Source organism: Elephas maximus, chromosome 7, assembly GCF_024166365.1.
Source record: "Elephas maximus indicus isolate mEleMax1 chromosome 7, mEleMax1 primary haplotype, whole genome shotgun sequence".
Taxonomy (NCBI): domain Eukaryota; kingdom Metazoa; phylum Chordata; class Mammalia; order Proboscidea; family Elephantidae; genus Elephas; species Elephas maximus.
In genome coordinates, this window is record NC_064825.1 from 12,843,054 (window position 1) to 12,867,676 (window position 24,623).

General features: G+C 39.7%; 1 protein-coding gene across 1 annotated transcript in view; it reads left to right on the top strand.

The window, feature by feature from the left end:
* The window catches only part of GUCY1A2 (guanylate cyclase 1 soluble subunit alpha 2), a 430,508-nt gene that overhangs the window by 43,125 nt on the left and 362,760 nt on the right, over positions 1–24,623 (top strand). The window contains exon 3 of the mRNA XM_049889439.1: positions 2,246–2,367. Within this exon, the coding sequence (XP_049745396.1) occupies positions 2,246–2,367 (122 nt within the window). The remainder of the gene's footprint in view (positions 1–2,245; positions 2,368–24,623) is intronic.

Below are 24,623 nucleotides of genomic sequence, written 5' to 3' on the forward strand. Positions count from 1 at the left end.
ATGTAGCCCTGTATTTGTCCGTGATTAACATCTGTGGTCTTCATCCCATTTTTTTTATTGAATGATTTCAGTATCTCAGGAAACCCTGGTGGCATAATGGTTAAGTACTATGGCTGCTATCCAAAAGGTCAGCAGTTCAAATCTACCAGGAGCTCCTTGGAAACTCTATGGGACAGTTCTACTCTGTCCTATAGGGCTGCTATGAGTCGAATTTGATTCAATGGCAGTGGTTTTTTTTTTTTTTTTTAGAAACTGTAATAAACATTTTTGCCTCAGTGGATTATTGGAGCCTGATCTCAGTGAGGTACACAAACATGAAATTGTTTTATTTTTTTCTCCAATCACTTCAAATATGCTAGGATAAATCCCCTTTGATACCTGCTTGGGCAGTTTGCTCTGTTCTCTAAGTACTTTCAAGGATTATAAAACCTACTTCAGGCCAATTTAAATCTTCAGTCTCATGTCCAATCTGCCTCTTGTGTCCTCCTCTCTGTCTGGGTCAGGCCTGGGCTGGAAGAGCTTGGAATGCACTACGGAGAAAGTGTGATGTCTTTCACGCCTCCTCTCCTGGCCACCACTTTCTGGGTCGCTTTCTCTTTGGAGTGTTGTAGCAGGCAGGAATGAAATGGGAAATGGCAGGCACCTCTTTTCAATAACTGGAGGTTGTAATAGTCCCCTCTTGGCTGTGATGCCCTTGGCGAGGTGCATGTCTAAATTCTACCTGGACTGCTTCAGGTGCCCCAGCCCCTGCCCTGGGGAGTGCACTTGCAATCTTGCTGGTAGGATCCCTGTCCCTGGGCAGCAGCCTTGAGATTGGAAAAGCTGCAGGATGCAACAACTCAAGCTCGCCTCTTCTGACTGGCATCTCCTTGACACGTTGGAAGCTCGTATTTTTGCCTTGCCAAATGATGGGACTGTAGGCTGCTCCCAATTTTCCTCTATTTTTTTCCCCCTGTTAATAACTGTCTCCTAAACCTTCTTTCTGTATTCAATCAGGCACAGACAGAAGATCACGAAACCCGCTGCCTAAGCAGATGTTCACTGGGGAATAAGATACTAGATCCCTCTAATCTCTACCAATAGTGGATCCCTCTTCCACCAACTTGGCCTTTTCTCACAGGGATGGGGCCAGTTACTCACTCCTTTGAGTGTTTTCTTATGAATCCTTTCTATTCCTCTGCTTAATTCTATTTCTATTTCTATTCCTCTGCTTCTGTAGGCTAGTGATGAGATGACGGTGGCAGGGGCTATTTCATCATATGTTAAGTTCTGAAGGGAGTCCCTGAGTGGTGCAAATGATTAACATGCTTGGCTGCTAACCAAAAGGATAGAGGTTCGAGTCCCTTCAGAAGAAAGGCCTGGCAATCTATTTCCTCAAAATCAGCTGTGGAAAACACTATGGAGTACACTTCTACTCTGACACACATGGTGTTGCCATGAGTCTGAATTGACTCGATAGCAAGTGGTTTAAGTTCTGAAGGGAATGTCCAGTCCTCTTGGCTACTTTTTTAGAACATGGAAGGATTTGGTCTTCATCGTCTTCAGCTCTGGCGCTTTAGCTGTAATTCAGAGACAACTGGAAAAGCCCCAGTCAGCCTTTGGTTGTACAGACATTACGTGATTCAGTCCTCACAAGAACTCCAGGAGGTATCTATTTTATGAGGGAGCAAAGCTGAATTAACTGAGATTAGGTTACTTGTCCAGGGTCTCACGGTTAGAAAATGGTAAGACCATGATTCAGATTTATTTCTGTCAATCTCCAAATGCTTTATTTGTTATCCATATACCATGTCACTATGTACTTGACTGCCCATGGCAGAGTTTAAGGTGTGTTTACTTTTAAAATGGTGGAATGCCAATGATCTGTTAATTTTTCTTTTCCTAGGAAACTTCCTTGTAGAAACATATTACCAGCAGGCCTAAAGCACTCAAATAGGGATACATTAGCTAAGTGACATATTCTTTAGTTCTCATTTATTTTTTTCATATACGATTTTCTTATTAACAGTTGCCTCTGGTTCCAGGCCCTCATTGCTAATAGTGCTGTTAATCATAGGTTATACTAGAAATTGTGTCTTAACACATCAGTTATTTTAAAATCGGATTACACTGAAAGTGAAGACTACGTGTACTTGTGTGTGTGTATATGCGTGCATTCGCAAGACTACGTGTACTTGTGTGTGTGTATGCGTGCATTCGCAGATGCTTAAAAATTCTCCATGTGTTAATTTTGTTTTCTTCTTAGTTACAGGGATGCAGAAAAGAATTTCCACAATATTTCTAACAGATGCTCCTATGCAGATCATTCCAATAAAGACGAAATTGAAGATGTCTCAGGAATTCTTCAGTGTACTGCTAATATACTCGGTAAAGTAAATATATATTTATACAGTTGAGAGAATGAATGAGGGGAAGAGGGGACAGTAAAGGTGTAGATGTTTCGTTTGATACTGAAGAGAGGCTTGGAGAATATGGCAAGTTGAGATCAAGACCTTGTTTTCCAGTGATTTAATTTTAACACTCCTGAAGATATTAGAGTGGAAATTACATGCATGCCATTTACTTGAAGGTTGGAAAACACTGTAATAAAAATACTTAACATTCTGGGGAAACTTTTGGAAAATATTCCTGTGTTAGTATTATTATCCTTGTGCAATCCATATTTTCCTGGCTTTTACCCTTAGCTGAAATTGGATCTTCTTCTCCCCTCAAAGTCATATACCATTATGTCCTGGAGGCCTGGTTGGGGCTGGAGGGTGCCCCACATGTGTTCATAAACTCCCTTCTGTGGCTGTGTCAGTGAGGCAGGTCATCCACTGAGGTGTCTGTGCCCTACTGGGGAATGTCCACCATAAAAACGTTAGTATTTATGGCAGACAGATACTCCCAGCACAGCCTTAAAGTACTGAAACTGAGCTGTACTATATGAAGTTGTTGGAGTTTGAGAGCTTCACTGAATTATATAAAAAGTAGATACCAAAGCAGGATTTTTTTTAGTCCTGATGTTTTACATAGGTTTTTGGTGAGTAATACTTCTTTTAAGTCTTTCTGGAATTTTCCTGTTTCCCTGTGACTCAGATGAAAGCCTAAGTGGTACTGGGAAGGGATGGGGAACAACACATCTTATGACAAAAAAAAGACTCCATAAAGTACTCAGACTCACCTCTACCTTAGAATCAGGTGATGGAGACTGGGCCTGTATCAATGGGCGAGCTGGTTTGCCTGAATTTCTTTCTCTTTAAGATAAGCATTTTCCCTGGAGCTAACAGAGTCTCTCATACTAACAGACTCTAGATGGCCTCAACCCACATATGTACCAGATTTTGTTAAACATTTCTGACTCTCAGAGGTGGACCAGGTCTTCAGCTATCCATTTACTATGTTTTTATCCTAGATAACTTTTGTAAACACAGAATATTGGAATAAGAACATGGGCCTTTTTGAAGGAAGGAATATAGATATAGGTCGCTTGCCAATAATAACAAGCAAGACATGATGGGCAGTGAGAGGGAAGACAAAAGATTCACTTACCTCAATCTTGTTAGAACTGTTGTTGTCGTGTGCTGTCATATTGATTCTGACTCTTAGTGATCCTATAGGATAGAGTAGAACTGCCCCGTAGAGTTTCCTAGCCCGAAATCTTTACAGGAGCAGAATGCTACTGGGGTATAAAACTGCCCAAAGAAAGCATATTCATGGAGAAGATGAAGAATGAGAATAAAGGAGGAATAGAGTTAGAGCATTACCCAAGAGCCGTTTACAGTTTTCTGATTTTGTGTTTTCAAGGGCTCTCCTTGAAAATAATACTAATTTCTCTTGACACACCATGATTTTAAGGGATGGGACGAAGTGATGCTCCCCCCTCCCAGGATAAATGTATCAGAAAGTTAGGAGAGGGATGTTTAAGATTTTGAAAAAGTTGCTTCTTAACTTACCCAGTTTTTAAATGTTTCCCTGACCCTCAAAACCCTTTTCTTTACATTCTCCACTTTGGGAATCACTGAGGCAGAGGGTGTAAGAGGTGCTCAGAGATAAAGGAGTGTGTTCATAATCCCCCCTAGGGAGAAGAAACCCTGGGTTAGACACATGGTAACCACCAGGTGTCGCTGTTGGCCAAGCACGGCTTAGTTGCCCCGCAAAAGTTGTGACGACATGCAGAGTAAGAAGTGACTGAAAAGAGCAGTAGGCAGTGTGCTACCCAATGATATTCCCAAACCCAGCAACCCAGTGCTGTTGAGTTGATTCTCACTCATAGCGGCCCTATAGGACAGGGTAGAACTGCCCTGTAGAGTTTCCAAGGAACACCTGGTGGATTTGAACTGCCTATCCTTTGGTTAGCAGCCGCAGCACTTAACCACTACACCACCAGGGTTTCCATCGGGGGGAGAGTATTTTTAAGTTAAGTGCTTATAATCTAGATGGTGACTATAAAGCAGGTTTTGGATTTCCATATTGTTTTTTTTTCAGAAAAGAGATATTAAGTCCAATTTTTTTCTATAAGTAATGAGTTGTTCACAAGATATAAAAAGTACAATCTTTTAAAATTTAAGTTTCTGTAGAATAAAACAAAATGCCTTCTACCTATTGACCAGATGCTGGCATGGATCCAACAATGGTTATATGTTTAAGAGGTAGCTGGTCTCCTTTGAATAATGTCCTTTTATAACTCTTGAAATATAGACTGTTTAAGGACAAAGAGCAGCTTCACTAGTCTTATTCAGTGAAAGCTCTGTTTTTTAACGAGTAATTGAACTACAAGTAATCTTGGCTTGCTTATATTTCATCTTTTTTTTAAAGTAATGTTTAAATTTTCTTGTGCCATCATTCGGAGCCCTGATGGTGTGGTGGTTAAAGTGCTCAGCTGCTAACCCAGAGGATGGCAGTTTGAACCCACCAGCTGCTCTGCAGTAGAAAGATGCAGCAGTCTGCTTCCATAAAGATTTATTTACAGCTGTGGAACTGCTATGAGGCAGTTCTACTCTGTCTTATAGGGCTGCTATGAGTCGGAATCAACTTGAAGCAGTGGGTTTTTGGTTTTGTGCCATCGTTTATGGAAATGCAAGAATTAATTAACTCATTGAACAGAAAAACACTATACATGAAAAGGAAACCTTTTCTTGGGTGAGGGGGAGTGTACAGAAACAGAGTTTCAACCAGCTTAAGAGAGATTTGGATGCCTGGGAACCTTCTCTCTGGAGACCAGAAGCCAGTTTTCCAACTCTATGATTTATATTTATTATCGCTGTGGAGTGTGGTTAGAATAGTAGTGGACTGGGATTGGTGAATATATATTTCTTTCACCTTCTTAACCTGTTAAGGGTTGAAGTAGAGACTAGAAAGTTGTTTGTTTGTTCACTCATTTGTATGCTCTTTATACTTCATCTACCATCAGAAAAGATTTGAAGTCATGAGTCAGAGAATATGATCAGAGTAGCAAATTTTTCTTTCTCAAAATGACCATCTATATCCACTAAGTATCAGATCCTCTAGATAGTTTTTATCATTTACTGGCTCTTCAGATTTAAATTTGAATTCTGCAAGTGGCGTGGAGTAAAGGGGACCTGAGGTTTTTTTTTTTTTTTGAGGAGAGAGGAAAAACAAGTTGCAGAAGATCAGTTATACTTCTGTAGTGTGTCTGTCCACTTGCCGTCTCCTCAGGACTCCTTGAAAACACACAGTACTACAGAGTGGTTCACATTCCTGTAGTAATGGGAAAGAATTATTTCCAGATAACAACATTTTTTCCATTTATTTCTCTTTTGTTGGCTCAGAAACTAGTTGTTTCTATTTTCTGACTCATCATTTAGGAATGAAGGATATTGACTATGGGCTGCTCCTTATCTCCCATTTCACCTCATTTTGGTGCTTTGGCAACCACTGTGATAATGCAGAACAGTACTTTGAAGAGCCCCTTAAACCTGTTGAACCAAACCCATTGCCGTCAAGTTGATTCTGACTCATAGTGATCCTATAGGACAGAGTAGAACTGCCCCACAGAGTTTCCAAGGAGCTTTTGGTGAGCAGCCGTAGCTCTTACACTACAACACCAGGGTTCCTAAAGAAGGTCTTAAGACTATGGAAAAGGCTGTACAAAGGAAGATAGTTGCAAACAATGCTCTCCCTTCTGGAGGCTTTTAGTGTGAAATTTACTGCTATATTTGGTGCATAATGTCTTTTGCACTGGGTTTTCTTGTTTTAATGTCTTTTGCATACCAAAATTATCTTCTAATCTTAGTTGTCTGAAAAATGTAAACCTTTCTTAGACATAATCTGTAAAGTCCATTTTTAGCTCCAATTAAGGAGTAAAAATGTATTTGTAATTTTGTGAAGCATGGCATTTAGTATTTTCTTGGAAATTGTAATGGTTGAATGGTATAGTGAAGCATTTCTGTGAAAGCATTAAGGAGCCTATGTTGTGTTTACTGCTAAAATGTTGCCACCTTATCCTGGGGGTATGGTGGCAACATTTGACCTAGGATATGACTTAGGTATAGTTGTGGGGGAGAGAGGTAGAGGATGTCTAGGGAGAGTTCAGGAGCCCTGGTGGCACAGTGGTTAAGAGCTCAGCTGCCAACCAAAAGATCAGCAGTTCAAATACACCAGCTGCTCCTTGGAAACTCTATGGGGCAGTTCTGCTCTGTCCTGTAGGGTCACTATGAGTTGCAATTGACTCGACGGCACACACCAACAACAGGGAGAGTTAAGGGAGAAGGATGATAAATTACATAGCCCTCTTTGCCGTAATACAATTTAAAATAAACTGAGGTTATGACTATTTCTGTTTAATAATATTAAGGGGGTTTAGGTATTTTAATTGTCATAGAGATTCAAGAGCTACAAGAATGGGGTAGATTGTGTAAGAAAAAGTTGTCTCACAGTAGGACAGAGATCAAATAGAAATGAGAGCTCGGGGTTTGCTGTTTTAATAAGTATCAATTTTTTGCTACTTATTGCACAAAATATAATTTTAGACTGTCTTTGCTAAATGGGTTTTCTCTCAAAACAATAAAAAAGACATGAATGTTGAAACAATAGATTCATTAAAGTTCTCTCTGCTTTAAAGGTTTTCTATCAGAATGGTACTTTACCTTCTCCAAGAACTTAACGCATTTAAAGTCAGAATCAGAGCAATATCATCATGGGATTACTTTTCTCATAAAGTGCTAGTGAGAAGGACCGAGGAAATGATCTTGGAGGCATATTCTTCACAATATTTTCTTGGTATCAGAGATTCTGAAATAACAGTGAAATCAGAATCCTTTCTTTATAAAGTGCCACAGATTCTGCAGTCTTTAGCTGGAATGGACCTTTTTGTTTTTGTTGCTTCTTTTTTGATAAGCAGTCATTTGTTGCATGCATGTTAACTTATATGTGTTTTTGGTTTCACTGTGACTTAAAATGTGCATTTAGGAGCCTCTTAGCAATAAAACTGAAGGATTAGTTAGACTTACTTAGGGTTAAGACTATGAGCACCTAGGGAGATTCTTGAAGTAACTGTCAATCATATACTTGTATAGTGAATTAGAATATATTTAACATCTTGGAGAACTAGGTGATGCAATAATGCTTGCCACTTTATTATGAATAAGATTGATAGCAATACGGCCACAACCGATGACTGCCCTGACAGGGGGCACAACAGAGAACCCCTGAGGGAGCAGGAGATCAGTGGGATGCAGACCCCAAATTCTCATAAAAAGACCAGACTTAATGGTCTGACTGAGACTAGAGGAATTCCAGCAGTCATGGTCCCCAAACCTTCTGTTGGCCCAGGACAGGAACCATTCCCGAAGACAACTCATCAGACATGGAAGGGACTGGACAGTGGGTGGGAGAGAGATGCTGATGAAGAGTGAGCTACTTGTATCAGGTGGACACTTGAGACTGTGTTGGCATCTCCTGTCTGGAGGGGAGATGGGAGGGTAGAGAGGGTTAGAAACTGGCAAAATTGTCGTGAAAGGAGAGACTGGAAGGGCTGACTCATTAGGGGGAGAGTAAGTGGGAGTATGGAGTAAGGTGTATATAAGCTTATATGTGACAGACTGACTTGATTTGTAAATGTTCACTTAAAGCTCAATAAAAATTATTAAAAAAAAAGATTGATAGCAACAAATAAATTTGCTAATAAAGTTCTTGTTACTAAAATTTGTAATTGATCATTTTTTTTTCTCTTATTAAAAGCAAATATTATTTTGTTTTTTAATAAGATGAACTGGGGTTAAGGGGGTTGGAAGGAGAGCTGTTTTAATAATGGTAGTATGTGTAGTGATTTAGGGCAAAGAATAGAGACAGACCCCTTGGGTTGAACACCCAGTTCAGCTGCTTACTGGCTGTATGCATTCGAGTGAGTTGCTTAACTCTCCTGGTACTAGAGGAAGCTACTGAAGTATCTTCCCAAGTGGCTTGACCACCTGGTTGAGGTAGTGTTTAACAGGGTTCTCAACTGGAAAGCGACTCTATTTTTTCCTCTTTCCATGCTGTACTCTTTGGAAAGAAGTTACTATGTGCAGCCCAAGCTTAAGAAGTGGGGATTTATACTCCTCCTCTTTGAGGCCAGAGTACATAAATTGTTTGGAATTCCTCTGCCCAAAGATTTGTCTCTTGCCATCCATTTATTTATTTATTCAAATCATCTATTTTTATCAGTGTGGGTATATGGATACTTATTTTATACCTTGGGTTATAATCTGATACCACTTTATTTATTTTGTTTCTCAAATTGTTCCAACTTTGGCTCTTTCAGTTGACTCCAGTGCCCTTTGATATATGCCCATCATTTTGTGTGTGTGTGTGTGTATGTATTTTGAACACTTTCTTACATTCCAGCACTACAAGGTGCTCCAGGTTCATCTTGAATATTTTCTGTCCCAATCTTAGAATTAGCCAACAAGGAGTCCTGGGTCCTTGTATTAGAGAATGGTATTAGAAACCAAGATCTAGGCAGTAGGTGCACTTATTGCTCTTGGGATGTTGTTGCTTCTGGGCCCTCTCAGCTGACATAGCAAGGATATAGTAACCAGTTTATATACACGTATTTATAAATATTTCTACATGCATCTATCTGTATCTCTATTATGCTAAACAGGAATTTATACTGACGTCTCCAGTCCTAATTCGTTACTGCATGACTCATTCTACCCTTCTCCCCTTGCTTGTCTGTAACCTCCTACTCTGACAGTAAGAAACCTGGCTCCTTTCAGCCGTTCATTTACTTAATTTTTAATTGCAGTATACATGTATAGTGATTTCAGAATTGCTAACTCATACTCCCGTGGGAAAGAACTTTATCAACTACAGTGCAGGCTTCCATGCAGTTCTGTTTACCTTTAGTTTTATACCCTCCACTCATTTCGAAGGTTACTTAGGTCAGCACCTTCCCCTGCCACTCCCTTCAGTGAGAATGTTTCATACATTTGTTATAGAGTAAGATTCTTTTACAACAATCTACATTCCATCTTGGGATCCTCCAACCTCCTAAATAATTAAAAAAAATTTTTTTTATAATTACAGTTCACACTTGGTGCTGTAAAGTTCTTTGGTATTGACAAATACATAGTGCCATGTACCTTCCCTTACAGCATCATACAGAACACTTTCACTGTCCTAAAAAATCCCCAGTGCTTCACCTAGCCAAACACCCCTCCCCCACACACCCGAATCCCTGCCAAACATGGATCACTTGACTAAATCTGTAGTTTTGCCCTTTGTGGAATGTAATATAATGGAATCATACAGTAGGTAGCCTTTTCACACTGGTTTCTTTTGCTTAGCAGGTGCATTTAAGATTAATCCATGTCTTTGTGTGCCTTGATAGTTCTTTCTTTTTTTATCCCTGAAGAATATTTCATTGTATGGGTATGTTAATCCATTCACCTATTGAAAGGCCTGTAGTTTGCTGCTGGGTTTTGGTGATTTTAAATAAACCTACTATAAATTTTTTTTTTTACTATAAATATTCAATTGCAGGATTTTATGTAGATAAAAGTTTTCAAATCAGTTAGGTAAATATCCAGGAGTGTGATCGCTGGATCATGTGATCAGACTATGTTTAACTTTGTAAGAAACTACCAAAATGTCTGGGTGTAACTTTGAAGTAATATGACCAGTGGGACTTGTAAACCTATTTGGGGAAGGAGATGTTGAAAATGTAACATGTCCACAAGCAGTCTTTGTTAAAACCCTTGTGATCCCCTAACTGTCAGCTTACCTTAGTTTGGATTCCCGTCAACACTGTCAGTGGCAAGAGCTTCAGATTCACGTTATTAAAACTCCCGTTACTTAGCTCATTTCATAAGCAGGGTTTTGAGCCCCCTAAAAACTTTCCTATCGCTCTTAAGAGGTAGTTTCACTTTTCTTTAATATCTGCAAACTGCTTAGCATGGGAGAAAAAACCCAAACGTCTATATCTGACTTAGAGCAGAAGAAATGGAAGCACAGAGTGCTTTGGAGCCCCCTTTCTCTATTTTGGTTACTCAGATTGGTAGCTATTTAAAGTGATAACCACTTTAAATCTAATATGATTGATTCCAAGCTTCCAATTCCTGGCCTATTGTGTTTTTTCTTGTATTTCCAAGTCTAGTCTTAATGTGAAGATAAGAAATGGTGATTTTCTTGCATGTAGAAAGAAGAGGAAGATGTGAAAACATAGGTCAGACTGCTTGCGTAGGGCCACACCATTAGTTTGTAGGATGGCAGAGTCTGGATTGTGATGCTCTGATGTAACTTTCTGCTCAATTGCTTAGTGACCCCTCAACTGGTTCTATTACAAAAGAGCAATGGCTATTTTTGCTTTTTTATATGAGCCAGAAGAAATTTTATTCTTGTCTTAGTATGTGAGAAAGATGAACGTGGGCCCATAATCATTTCACATACCTAGTTTTTCTTTTTCTTTTTACTATCTCATGGAGCAAATTCATTGTGATTTGCCACATCTGGTTTTTCAAAGACTACTTTTGTCTTTCCTCCATTTTGGATCTTTTCGCCTAAATGAACCATGAACTCCCCAGTTGTTTCCTTTTTATTTGATGATTTTATTCTTTATTTTTCATCTTCGAACCTAATTTATTTCCAACATGAAACATTAGTATTTAGTTTTTTTTAAATTGTGCTTCAGGTGAAAGTTTACAGCTCAAGTTAATTTCTCATACAAAAGTTTGTACACATATTGTTATGTAACACTAGCTGCAGTCCCTATAATGTGACAGCACACTCCCCCTTTCCACCCTGGGTTTCCCATGTCCATACAACCAGCTTCTTTCCTTTTCTGCCTTCTCATCCTGCCTCCAGAGAGAAGCCGCCCATTTAGTCTCCTGTATCTACTTGAACTAAGAAGCACACACTTCACGAATGTCATTTATGTCTCATAGTCCCGTCTAATCTTTGAAGAGTTGGCTTTGGGAATAGTTTTAGTTATGGGTTAACAGAGAGTCTGGGGACCATGTCTTCAAGGGTTCCCCTAGTCTCTGTCAGACCATTAAGTCTGGTCTTTTTTTTTTTTATGTGAGTTTGAGTTCTGAACTACACTTTTCTCCTGCTCCATCAGGGACTCTTTGTTGTGTTCCCTGTCAGGGCAGTCATTGGTGGTAGCTGGGCACCATCTAGTTCTTCTGGTCTTAGGCTGATGGAGTCCCTGCTTTGTGTGGCCTTTTTGTCTCTTGGGCTAATATTTTCCTTGTGTCTTTGGTGTTCTTCATTCTCCTTTGTGCCAGGTGGGTTGGGATCAATTGATGCATCGTAGATGGCCGCTTGCTAGCTTTTAAGACCCCAAAGGCCACTCACCAAAGTGGGATGCAGAACATTTTCTTAATCAATTTTGTTATGCCTGTTGACCTAGATGTCCCCCAAAACCATGATCCCCAGACTCCCGCCCCTGCTGCTCTGTTCCTTGAAGTATTTGGTTGTGTTCAGGAACCTTCTTAGCTTTTGGTTTAGTCCAGTTGTGCTGACTTGCCCTGTATTGTGTATTGTCCTTCCCTTCACCTAAGATAGTTCTTATCTTCTGTCTAGTTACTGAATTCCTCTCTCCCTCCCTAACCACCCTTGTAACCACCAAAGAATGTTTTCTTCTGTGTTTAAACCTTTTCTTGAGTTCTTGTAGTAGTGGTCTGTATACAACATTTGTCCTTCTGCAGCTGACTAATTTCACTCAGCATAATGCCTTCCAGGTTCCTCCATGTTCATGATTTGCATTCTTAAGTAGATTATTTCCTACCTTTGGGTCTACATTTTGGGTTCATTATGTTATTTCTGTTTTCATTGCTTTTTGCAATGTACTCTGACTCGACTACCAGTTTTGATAACAGAATGTTTACCTTTGATCCTCTAACAGTTCATGAAAAATATAAGGAGTATGAGTTAAACTCAAACATCCTAGGCTCTGTGCTAGATAAATTTCAGTCTTATTAGCCTTGAGTTCAGATATTCAGTCAATATTTTAAGTGCTTTTGACAGCAATTTTTTCACAGTTTATTTAAATTAGTTTGGCGTGTAGAATTTTATGAATTGCAATAAATATGTTACTTAAGACATTTCATATGTGCTAAATTTCCTTTATTATATCACTGTCAGTTCATTTTTCAAAAATCAAAATATTAATCTCTTTTTATTTGTTTTTCATGAGCCTGCATGGCTAAGGATCTCCATATATTACATTTTCCACGTGGAGAGCTGTGGTTCCTTAAGTATTATAGATGACTTTAATAGGTGCTTTGGTGTTCCCTTTCTCTATTTTTCCTGCTCAAATTCATACCTATTGAAAGTGATAACCACTTTAAATCTGATATGATTGATCTCGAGCTTCCAATTCCCGGGCTGTTTTGTTTTTTCTTATATTTCCAGGTCTGGTCTTAACAACAAGATAAAATAAAAAGTGGTGATTTTCCTGCCTGTAGAAAGAAGAGGTAGATGTGAAAACACAAGTCACAATTTTAGCCCAGGGATATAAATGAATTTTATTTTAGCCTTTGTCAGAAGCTTGTACAATGTTATCCACCACTGTTAGGATCCAGGATTGGTTGAGCTAGAGAGATTGTTGGGAGATAGTGAATGGTGAGATATATGAAAGACTGGGCTTCACATCCCATTTAAAAAGGACTCAGAAGAGCCAGCTCTGGGGCCTCACAGAAGAGAGGAATCGCTGATGGTAGGGAAGAAGAACCTTATTTGGAGTAAGGGGAATGGTGATGACAGCTGTGGAAAGAAACCAGTGGCAGCACATATAGAAATCTGTTAAAGGAGAAACATGCCATCTTCACAAGCAAAGGTGCTCAAGCAATTCCTCATTCATACATAATAGTCAGGATTGAAAATTGTCTACAGCCAGACAAGAAAAAGGGAGAAAAAGCCCTTTAATCCAAGATACAGGCTTAATGCCTCCTGCTAGAGGCCCTGTGCTCATGCTTTCCCCGCCCCCCCCCTTTTTTTTTGTATCTTCTTGCCAAATCTCTTTGTTGCAAATCTGTAAAAACTCTTTAATTCAGAGCTTTAAATGATCTTTGGAGCTTTAGCTGGGCTAGAGTTCATTTTATTAACTATAGGAAAATGTTTATTAGAGAAGTGTGGATTTAATACTGTAGAGAAAATATTTGCCCTATTAAAAAAAAAAACGGTTTTCAAGTACTTTGTTAAGTATCTATCGTTTTCAGGTACTGTTGTAGGTGCTGGTCATCAGCAGGGAGAAAAACAGAAAGTGGGGAGGCAGACAAAACACACACACACAAATAACAATTAAGATCATTTCAGAAGTGAAAAGTGCTGTGAAGAAAAGAGGTCAATGGAATGTAAAAAAAAAAGTAGAAAGGGTTTAAATAATTAATATGTTAATTGTCACATTTAATTCATTTAAGTAATTCTAATAAAATTTCCATGATTATAGTATTTTTGTTGTTTAATGGATCTCTGGATTCAAAACTCCAGGAATAAACTAACTAGTAAACTTCCTTTCTTCCTTCCTCCCTTCTCTCCCTTCCTTCCTGCCCCCTTCATTCTTTTCTTTCTTCCCCCCTCCCTTCCTCCCTTCCCTCCCTTCTTCCCTTTCTTCCTTCACTCCCTTCTTCCCATTCTTTTTAAAGTATAATTCACCTTAATAATGTTGATTAAAGTTGTGGTGTTCTCACTGATGTCTGAGTAGCAATTGCTTCAAGAAGAAGTCAGAGATAGATGCTCTTTTGTAGTATTTTGGGCCGGTTAGGGCCTCAGCTGGTATTCATCTATTCCACAAATAATTGTTGAGTACCCTCCATGTACCAGGCTGTGCTGGCTCTGGAGATCTGGCAGTAAAGCCCTCCTTGCACTCTCAGTCTAGAAGCTAAGGGGAGGCCACATGACATGAAGTATGGAACTTTTTTGCCCTGTGGACAAAATGGGAGGCCGTGTGTGGCCACTGGAAGAGAGCTATAGCCCCAGAAAAGTGAGAGTTCCTCTGTCAAACAGACTGAGAAATTTGGATTCAAAACTCACCTAGTGTGGTGAGATGGAGGACTCTGTCAGAAAAAAAAAAGCTCTACAAATCAAATGCGTGCTTAAGCTTTCTCTGACTCTTATTCTCTCTCTTCCCCCCCACACAAACACACACATATAAACATAACTACATATATACACATATATATGTAATTTATGTGGTACTCCACTATAAAGTACTTTCATGTATATTATTTTGAACTTGTTACAACTCTGTCTTAGTCATCTAGTGCTGCTGTAACAGAAATACCACAAGTGGATGGCTTTACAAAGAGAAATTTATTTCTTCACAATAGAGTAGGCTAAAAGTCCAAATTCAGGGTGTCAGCTCCAGGGGAAGGCTTTCCCTCTCTGCAGGCCTTCTCATCACTTGTCCCCCAGACTAGGAGCTTCTTTGCACAGGAACTCTGGGTCCAAAGGATGCGCTCTGCTCCTGGCACTGCTTTCTTGGTGGTATGAGGTCCCCTCGTCTCTCTGCTTGCTTTATCTTCTGTTTCTCAAGAGATTGCCTCAAGACACAATCCAATCCTGAAGGCTGAGTCCTGCCTCACTAACACAACTGCCCTCCGTCCTCCCTCATTAACATCATAGAGGCAGGATTTACAACATATAGGAAAATCAGACAATACCGGGAATCAGGGCCCAGCCCAACTGATACACACATTTTTGGGGGGACATAATTCAATCCATGACAATCCACCCTTTGGCTCCCCAAAAATCACATCCTTGCAACATGCAAAACCTATTCACCCCGTCATATCATAGAGAAGATCTTAACTCCAAGTCCAAAATCCAAAAATTCCTCTTCACCTGTGAAATCTGGAATACGAGTATCTGCTTCCAAGGGTACAACGGCAGAACAGGCACAAGCTAGACATTTCCGTTAGAAATGGGAGAAACTGGAGGGAAAGAAGGGATAACAGGCACCAAGCAAGTCAGCAGAACACATTACATTAACCCTCAAAGCTTTGAAAATAATCCTTTGTTCTCTGAGACAATTTAGACAATGGCCCTCTGCTCTCCAGACTCTAGGTATTGGCCAGACTCTCTGGATTCTGTGTGGAGGCCCCTCAGCCCTGGGCTTCAGCTCCGCCTTCCAGCCCCAGTGGTGCAGCAACTCTGTTCCCTCGGCTTTAGGCGCACCGTTCTCCTAGTCCATCTGAGTGGCAACTCCATCCTTAGAAACACCAGAGGCCATGGCTCCACTCTTCGAAACCCCTGAGGTCATGGTCATACCTTTTGAGATTGAGGCAGCTCAGCTTCTTGTGTTCCTTGTCTCTTCAGCTTCTGCTTCTGGCTTCTTGGCCTCTTGGCTCTTCAGGCCTCGTGCCCACATCTGCCCTGCTGCAGCAAGTGTTCCAGAGCTCTGTAGCTCCCCTGGTAAGTGCCCGGAGGCACCTCACTCCGCCAGGGAGCCTCCTGCACACAGGCACTCAGCTCTCTGGCTCCGTGGGTCAGCAAGCTTAGCTCCACTGGTAAGTGCCCTGAGGCACCCCATTCTGCCAGGAAGCCTCAGGCGCACAGGCACTCAGCTCTCTCCCTCCGTGGGTCGGCTGCAGTGCCGCTGGTCTTCTGGTCCTGCTGCTTCTGGTTCTCTGCTGTTGCTGCTTCTCTGCTGCTGCAGGTTCTCTGCCGCACTGGTCCTCTGCTGCTGTCACAACTCTATCCGTTCAGTTTCAAAACTGCTTCCACATTTTATGTATCTGTTAGAGCAGCACCCCACTCTCTCGGTGCCAAATTCTGTCTTAGTTATCTAGTGCTGCTGTAACAGAAATACCACAAGTGGATGGCTTTAACAAAGATAAATTTGTTTTTTCACAGTAAAGTAGGCTAAAAGTTCAAATTCATGGTGCCAGCTCCAGGGGAAGGCTTTCTCTCTCTGTTGGCCCTCTCATCAATCTTCCCCCAGACTAGGAGCTTCTTTGTGCTGGAACCCCAGGTCCAAAGGACGCGCTCTGCTCTTGGCACTGCTTTTTTGGTGATGTGAGGTCCCCTGGTCTCTCTGCTTGCTGCTGTCTTTTATATCTCAAGAGAGTGCTTCAAGACACAATCCAATCCTGTAGGTTGAGTCCTGCCTCACTAACACAACTGCCCCCCCATCCTCCCTCATTAACATCATAGAGGTAGGATTTACAACATATAGGAAAATCAGACAATACTGGGAATCAGGGCCCAGCCCAACTGGTACACACATTTTTGGGGGGACATAATTCAATCCATGACAAACTCTATAGTTAGTTAGGTATTATTACCCCCATTTTACAGATGAAGTAATTGAGGCACACAGTGTAAGTGACTTACTCATGTCACTCAACTAATAAAAGATTGAATCTGGATGTGATGTAGCTTTTCCAACTGCAGAAAAGGGGCACCACTATTTTCACCATGTCACATTTTTCTCTTTTTCTGAAAATAACTGATTTTCATCACACAGCCTCCATTAAAAGAATCATCCGTGTTTCATAAACAAACAAAAAACATTTATATGTATTGCTGTATAGTGCTGTATATTACTTTGGGCAACTTCTTGAATTAAAGTTATTTTATTGATAATTCTATCTATAGAAGTAGTTTCCTAGTTCCAAATCGGAGATGGAAAAAATGACCCAGAAGGCAAGGATTTTGAGCTGATAAAAATGGGGAGGATCCAGCTTATACTCTTGATATACTCAGCATTCCATGATGTGCTTCATAATTGTTTACATGTCTTTCTCCTCACCTTGACTGTGGGTATTTAGTGGTCAGGTGCCATGTTTAATTCTTCTTTATAACTATGGTACCATGGCAGAGTGCCTGGAAGGGTAGGCACCCAAGGAATGTTGTTTGAACAAAGAAAGGCTGAAGAACTGTTCTAGAGGAAAGGAAACTCAAAACAGAAGACAAATAAATGCAACGCATGATCCTGTGTTGGATTCTGGACTAGGGAAAAAAAGTAGCCGTAAAGGGCATTACTGGGACGATAAGCGAAATTTGAATATGAACTGTGGATTCCGTAATAGCATTGTCTCCACGTTAAATTTTCTGATCTTTAGAGTTGTGCCATGGCTATGTAAGAGAATGTCCCGATTCTTAGAAAATACACATTGAAGTATTTAGGGGTAAAGGGTCATGTCTGCAACTTATTCACAACTGCGGTCTGTCTCTGCAGTGTGTAGAAAGAGAGAGAGAATAGTAAAATAGAAGGGATAAAGCGTTAACAAATTTGTGAATCTTGGTAAAGGACATATGAGAGTTTTTTATCCTATTCTTGCGACTTTCCTCTAAGTTTGAAATTATATCAAAATAAACATTTACAAAAACCGTTGAATAAAATTACAATAAATCGTAAGTCCAAAGGGGCTTTCTATTCCTATTTGTTTGTAGCCCCAACTTAAAAACAAAACCAACTAAAATAACAGACATGAGTTTAAGAGCTTGTATTCTATTTTTACATATAACTGTACTTTTTCCCCTTAATTTCCTGGTATTTCCCATGAAAGCACCAAACTCTCTCTCTATAACCCGTGTCCAGGTTGAAGTCCATCTCTGGAGCTGGCTCATGTTTCATGGTCTCATAACCTGATGAGTGATAGGGACCTTGAAGATGAAATGGTCTCTGACCATAGCTCCACTGTGGTTATTAACATTGGTATCAGAATAGATGATTTGTTCCTCCACATCCAGGGCATTTTACTCATTTTTTCCCACATAGTAAAGCATTATTCAAGAGTGAGGGGCTGCATGTCAGAACAGTATAAATAAAAATAAAACTGCTGACTGTTGCTTTGGCTTAAGTTACCTATTCTCTTAATAGTGTAGTGAAGGACACCTATAGTAGGACAAACGCCTTTTTTCTTGTAATGCTTTTACTCTGATGTTATGCCATTTTTGGACTTCCCAAATACTTTCACTGAATTCAAAAGCCTCATCAGTTATTGACATACTCTCCTCTGTAGACTCTGACGTTTGATTGCTTCCCTGACATTTTAAATAAAAAAAAATACCCAGGGTAAATTATTTTTCACAGACTGTGGGTCATCAGTCATTAGATAATAGTGCAATGTGCTATAAAAGTGTTTCTATATTTAGTAGCAGTGCTCACTGTATCTCTATATGGCAGTGTGTACAATTAAATAGAATCTTCATTCAAAGCAGGACTTCAGACTAAGTAACTTTTTAGTGTTTAAAGTGAACTGCTAGGTGTTTAAAGTGAGGTGTTGAGAAGATGATGAAAAGTCCTGTGACTATTGCTGCAAGCTGAAAAAAACAAAACAAAAAACATTGCCATCGAGTCAGTTCCAACTCATAGTGACCCCATCAGTGACAACTGCCCCCACAGGGTTTCCAAGGAGTGGCTGGTGGATTTGAAATGCTGACCTTTTGATTAGCAGCCAAGCTCTTAACCACCGTGCCACCAGGACTATTGCTATAAAAAAAAAAAAAAAAAAAAATTTTTTTTTTTTTTTTTTTTTATATTGCTATATATGGTTAAAATTATTGCCACCGCCCAGATTTGTGAATTACTAACAGGGCAGAGCATCCAGCATGTGCTGGATATTCATTTTAATATTCAAGACAAATGAAGTATCATTTCCCAAAATGGTGTCCATTTAGGAAACAAACATACCTAATTCTTTAAAACTTCGATGGCTGTATAGAAATAATGAAATTTAAGTGAACTGTACTCAGATTTCAAATTTATTTAGGATCATAAGGAAACATATGAGGCAGATAAATGTCATTTCACATCTCTGTCTAAGGTCTCCTTAACTCCCTTCCTCTGTCCCCTTCAGTCCTTGCACAGACTCACATACACACTTTGATGCTGTCATGGACCTCACAGTGCTGCTGGTCTGGGTACAGCATTGCCAGTTGAATTCAGTTCTGCTAATGGGAGGCAAAATCCAAGTAGCAGTAGTATGCACAAACCAATGGTCCTGGCTCTCACCATAGTATAAATGCTAGGCTTGTAGGAGGGATTCGAGGGATAGAGTTGATCTTGGCATCGTCACATAGGGGTTTGACTGCCCTTGGCTTCGTTCTTACCTATTTATATAAATAAGATAACTTGGATAGCTCTGATTAGTGAAACAGGAATGTTAATAGCTTTCCTGTAGTATAGGTTTTTCAGACAGCAGTTGTTTAAAAAGATTGCCCATAATGCAAGATTTGCACTTAGAACAAGGTTATTGTAGCCATAGTGCTAAAAAAAAAAGAAAGAAAAACCTCAAATATCTATTTTTTAGTGGGATAGAAAAAACAAACTATGTTGACCTTTGTCATCCTTCTGGAAGCTAGAAAGGAAATAGCAGCAATAGTCTGGCACGGCTGAAGAGTGGGCTGAGGAGAGAAAAGCCAGCTTGCTTTTTTACTTTTAATTATGACTTTTCTGCAGTACACTAAAGAAGCACTTTGAAAAGAATGTAGCATCTTTCATTGTGTGTGAATTCGAGACCTTACAGCTTTGTAATGTCTTTTTCCTGTCAAGAAATGGATTCAGTTGACCTTTTGGATAACGCACTTCTGTTTGCTTTCAAATATTAAGGAAGATCTCTGATATAACCTTTTGTTTTCTCTAGGAGTTAGAGTAAAGAGTGGTGGGGGAGTGATGAAAGTTTATGGGAAAAAATAAATGCTCCAAATTCAAAACATTGTTGTTTTACAACTCTTTTGGGCCAGCTAGTCCTAAGCATACCTATTAAGAGGAAACAAGTCTTTGGGTGCTGTTTGTTCTCCTTCTGCTTCTTTTTTCAGAATTCCCCACTTCCTATGTGACATATTTTTTCCTCCTTTTCCTCCCTGAGAAGTGGAGTCCTTAGTTGTTTCCTCTGCTTATGACACTGCAGTGGGGACTGCTCTCCTTTGAGCCCTCCAGGAGAGACGCTGTGAGTGACAGGAACCAGGTTGGAATGAGCAAGGGGTGTTCATGAGGCAGTGAAGACACCAACATGATTTGAGAAATGATTCTTGTTGGGGCATTGTAAGAAATGAGGACAGGGAATGATTTTGATGTTATGTCTATAGAACCTGCCAATGCATTCCAATGGATGTGTCGTGTCCAAGCTAACATCATCCTTCCTCATCTGCTGTCACATTTTCACTCATATTTTTTAGTCTCTGGCATGCCTTTCCATGAATTTGTGATTTGTATCTTAGTGAGATGATCGCAGACTTGGCTTATTGTTTTCTGGTTGACTCTGAGTACTTTTATCAGCTGTTACTTTGTTCTTTCTTAACTCTTCCTTTTTAGCGTCCTCTGTGCTAGCTTCTCATAAAACAGGATCTAACATGTACCTGCACATGCCATCACCATCACCATCACTTTTATTTTGGAATCGGAACAATTCTAAGAATTTAAAGCTGAGGACTTATCATTAGTATCCAGTCCATATTTTCTACTGCATTAATGAGTGCTCTTTGATTTTATTTATTTATTGTTTAATAAATAATATTTTATTATTTTTTAAAATAATATTTTATTGCTTCTGGTGAAAGTTTACACAGCAAATTAAGTTCCCATTTAACAATTTCTATACATATCGTTTGGTGACATTGGTTACATTTTTCACAAGGTGTCAGCATTCTCATTATATTTGTCCAGGTTGTTCCATTTCCTAATCTAGCTTCCCTGCTCTTCCCTTACCATCCCATCTTTGCTTTAGTAAAAATGTTGATCATTTGGTTTCATATGGATGATTTTTTTAAAGGACCACAGTACTCACGGGTGATACTATTCATTTTATGAGCCAATCTGTTATTTAGCTGAAAGATGACCTCTGGGAGTGGTTTTAGTACAAAGTTTAAAGGGTATCTTAGGGCAATATTCTCAAGCATTCCTCTAGTCTTTACTGGACCAGTATGTCTGGTCTTTTTTAAGAGCTTGAGTTTTGCTCTACATTTTTTCCCATTCTATCTGGAACCGCTTATTATGGTCAGAATGTTGGTAGTGGTAGTCGGGCACCATCTAGTTCTTCTGGTCTCAGGATAGATGAGGCTGTGGTTCATGTAGGCTAGTAGTCCTGTAGACTAGTTTCTTCTTTGGGTTTTTTGTTTCCTTTTTTTCTCTTTTGTCCAGACAAGTAGAAACCAATAGTTATATCTTAGGTGGCTGCTCACAAGCTTTTAAGACCCAGTTAATTGCTACTCACCAAACTATGATGTAGAACATAAATTTTATGAACTATGTTATGTCAATTGACCGAGTTGTCCCATGAGTCTATGGTCCTAAGACTTCAAACCCAGAAAACCAATCCCATGAGGTGTTTGGTTAGGTCTAAGAAATATCCTTGCCCCCTTTGTGCTTTATTATACATACGAATATACATGCAGCACACACATACATGTATATACATATGCCTACAGTTACACTTCACATATATACACACCTATACCTTCCTGTACACATATACATCACACATATTTACCTATGACCTCCTTTGATTTTAAGTTAAAAATTTACGCACCTTGAATATTCATTTATTCATTCATACATGTTTTCAACAAATATTTATTATGTACTAGGTGCTGGTATTTTGTACGTACTGATTTACTCAGTCAAGTACAAAAGAATGCTACATAAGTCAGGTAGAGACCACTCTGTTAATTTTTCTCACTAGGCCTCTCAAGCCTCCTATTCTGAGTCTTTGGTCAATTATACAATAATACAGAAAATGATCTGTCCCCATTCCTTAGTTTCCTGGTGGTATATCTTAGTATTGGACTTATGTTTATAATACTAAAATCTATAAAGCTTTAGTATCAATAGACTAAAATCCTATACAGGCATTTCTCAGGTTACTAATGAGATCCATTCCTAACTGTCTTTAAGTCAAATTTGTAGGTAAGTCACAGCTGGTTCATACGGTTATTATATAGCCTTACTTTAGTGCAACAAGAAGCCCTGGTGGCTTAGCGGTTAAGGATTCGACTTCTAACCAAAAGGTGGGCAGTTTGAATCCACCATAGCAGTTCCTTGGGCAACCAATGGGCAGTGCTACTCTCTCCTATAGGGTTGCTGTGAGTCCAAATTGACTTAACTGCAATGGGTTTTTACCTAGTACAAGAAAAGGCTCGAAGCCTTTTAAAAAATTTTTTATTGTGCTTTAAGTGAAAGTTTACAAATCATGTCAGCCTTTCACACAAAACTTACATACACCCTGCTACATACTCCCAATTGCTCTCTCCCTAATGAGACAGTCTGCTCCCTCCCCCCACTCTCTCTTTTTGTGTCCATTCCGCCAGCTTCTAACCCCCTCTACCCTCTCATCTTCCCTCCAGACAGGAGATGCCAACAAAGTCTGAAGTGTCCACCTGATGCAAGAAGCTCACTCCTCACCAGCATCTCTTTCCATCCCATTGTCCAGTCCAATCCCTCTCTGAAGAGTTGGCTTTGGGCATGATTCCTGTCCTGGGCCAACAGAAGGTCTGGGAGCCATGACCACCAGGGTCCATCTAGTCTCAGTCAGACCATTAAGTCTGGTCTTTTTATGAGAATTTGGGGTCTGCATCCCACTGCTCTCCTGCACCCTCAGGGGTTCTCTGTTGTGTACCCTGTCAGGGCAGTCATCGGTTATAGCCCGGCACCATCTAGTTCTCCTGGTTGCAGGCTGATGAAGTCTCTGGTTTATGTGGCCCTTTCTGTCTCTTGGGCTTGTAATAACCTTGTGTCCTTGATGTTCTTCATTCTCCTTTGCTCCAGGTTGGTTGATACCAATTGATGCATCTTAGATGGCCGCTTGCTAGTGTTTAAGACCCCAGACGTCACTCTCCAAATTGGGATACAGAATGTTTTCTTAATAGATTTTATTATGCCAATTGACTTAGATGTCCCCTGAAACCATGGTCCCCAAACCCCTGCCCCTGCTACGCTGGCCTTTAAAGAATTCAGTTTATTCAGGAAACTTCTTTGCTTTTGGTTTAGTCCAGTTGTGCTGACCTTGCCTGTATTGTGTGTTGTCTTTCCCTTCACCTAAACTAGTTCTTATCTACTATCTAATTAGTGAATGCCCCTTTCCCACCCCCCTCCCTCCCCACCTCGTAACCATCAAAGAATATTTTCTTCTCTGTTTAAACTGTTTCTTGAGTTCTTATAATAGTTGTTTTATACAATATTTGTCCTTTTGCAACTAATTTCACTCAGCATAATGCCTTCCAGATCCCTCCATGTTATGAAATGTTTCACAGATTCATCACTGTTCTTTATCGATGTGTAGTATTCCATTGTGTGAACATACCATAATTTATTTATCCATTCATCCATTGATGGGCACCTTGGTTTCTTCCATCTTTTTGTTATTGTAAACAGTGCTGCAGTAAACATGGGTGTGCATGTATCTGTTCATGTAAAGGCTCTTATTTCCCTAGGATATATTCCAAGGAGTGGGATTGCTGGATCCTATGGTAGTTCTATTTCTAGCTTTTTAAGGAAGCGCCAAATTGATTTCCAACTGGTTGTACCATTTGACATTCCCACCGGCAGTGTAGAAGTGCCTTCTTTAGTGAATTGTGTTCATATCTTTTGCCCATTTTTTATAATTGGGTTATTTGACTTTTTGTAGTTGAGTTTTTGCATTATCAGGTAGATTTTAGAAATTAGGTGCTGATCGGAAATGTCATAGCTAAAAACTTTTTTCCAGTCTGTAGGTAATCTTTTTAGTCTTTTGGTGAAGTCTTTGGATGAGCATAGGTGTTTGATTTTTAGGAGCTTCCAGTTATCTAGTTTTTCTTCTGCATTGTTAGTTCTGCATTGTTTATACTATTTATGCCATGTGTTAGGGCTCCTAATGTTGTCCCTATTTTTTCTTCCATGATCTTTATCGCTTTAGATTTTGTATTTAGGTCTTTGATCAATTTTGAGTTAGTTTTTGTGCATGGTGTGAGGTATGTGTCTCGTTTCATTTTTTTTTGCAGATGGATATCCAGTTATGCCAGCACCAGTTGTTAAAAAGACTGTCTTTTCCTCCATTTAACTGTTTTGGAGCCTTTGTCAAATATCAACTGCTCATATGTGGATGGATTTACGTCTGGATTCTCAATTTTGTTCCATTGGTCTATGTATCTGTTGTTGTACCAGTACCAGGCTGTTTTGACTATTGTGGCAGTATAATAGGTTTTAAAATCAGGTAGAGTGAGGCCACCCACTTTGTTCATTTTTTTCAGTAATGCTTTACTTAATCCGGGGCCTCTTT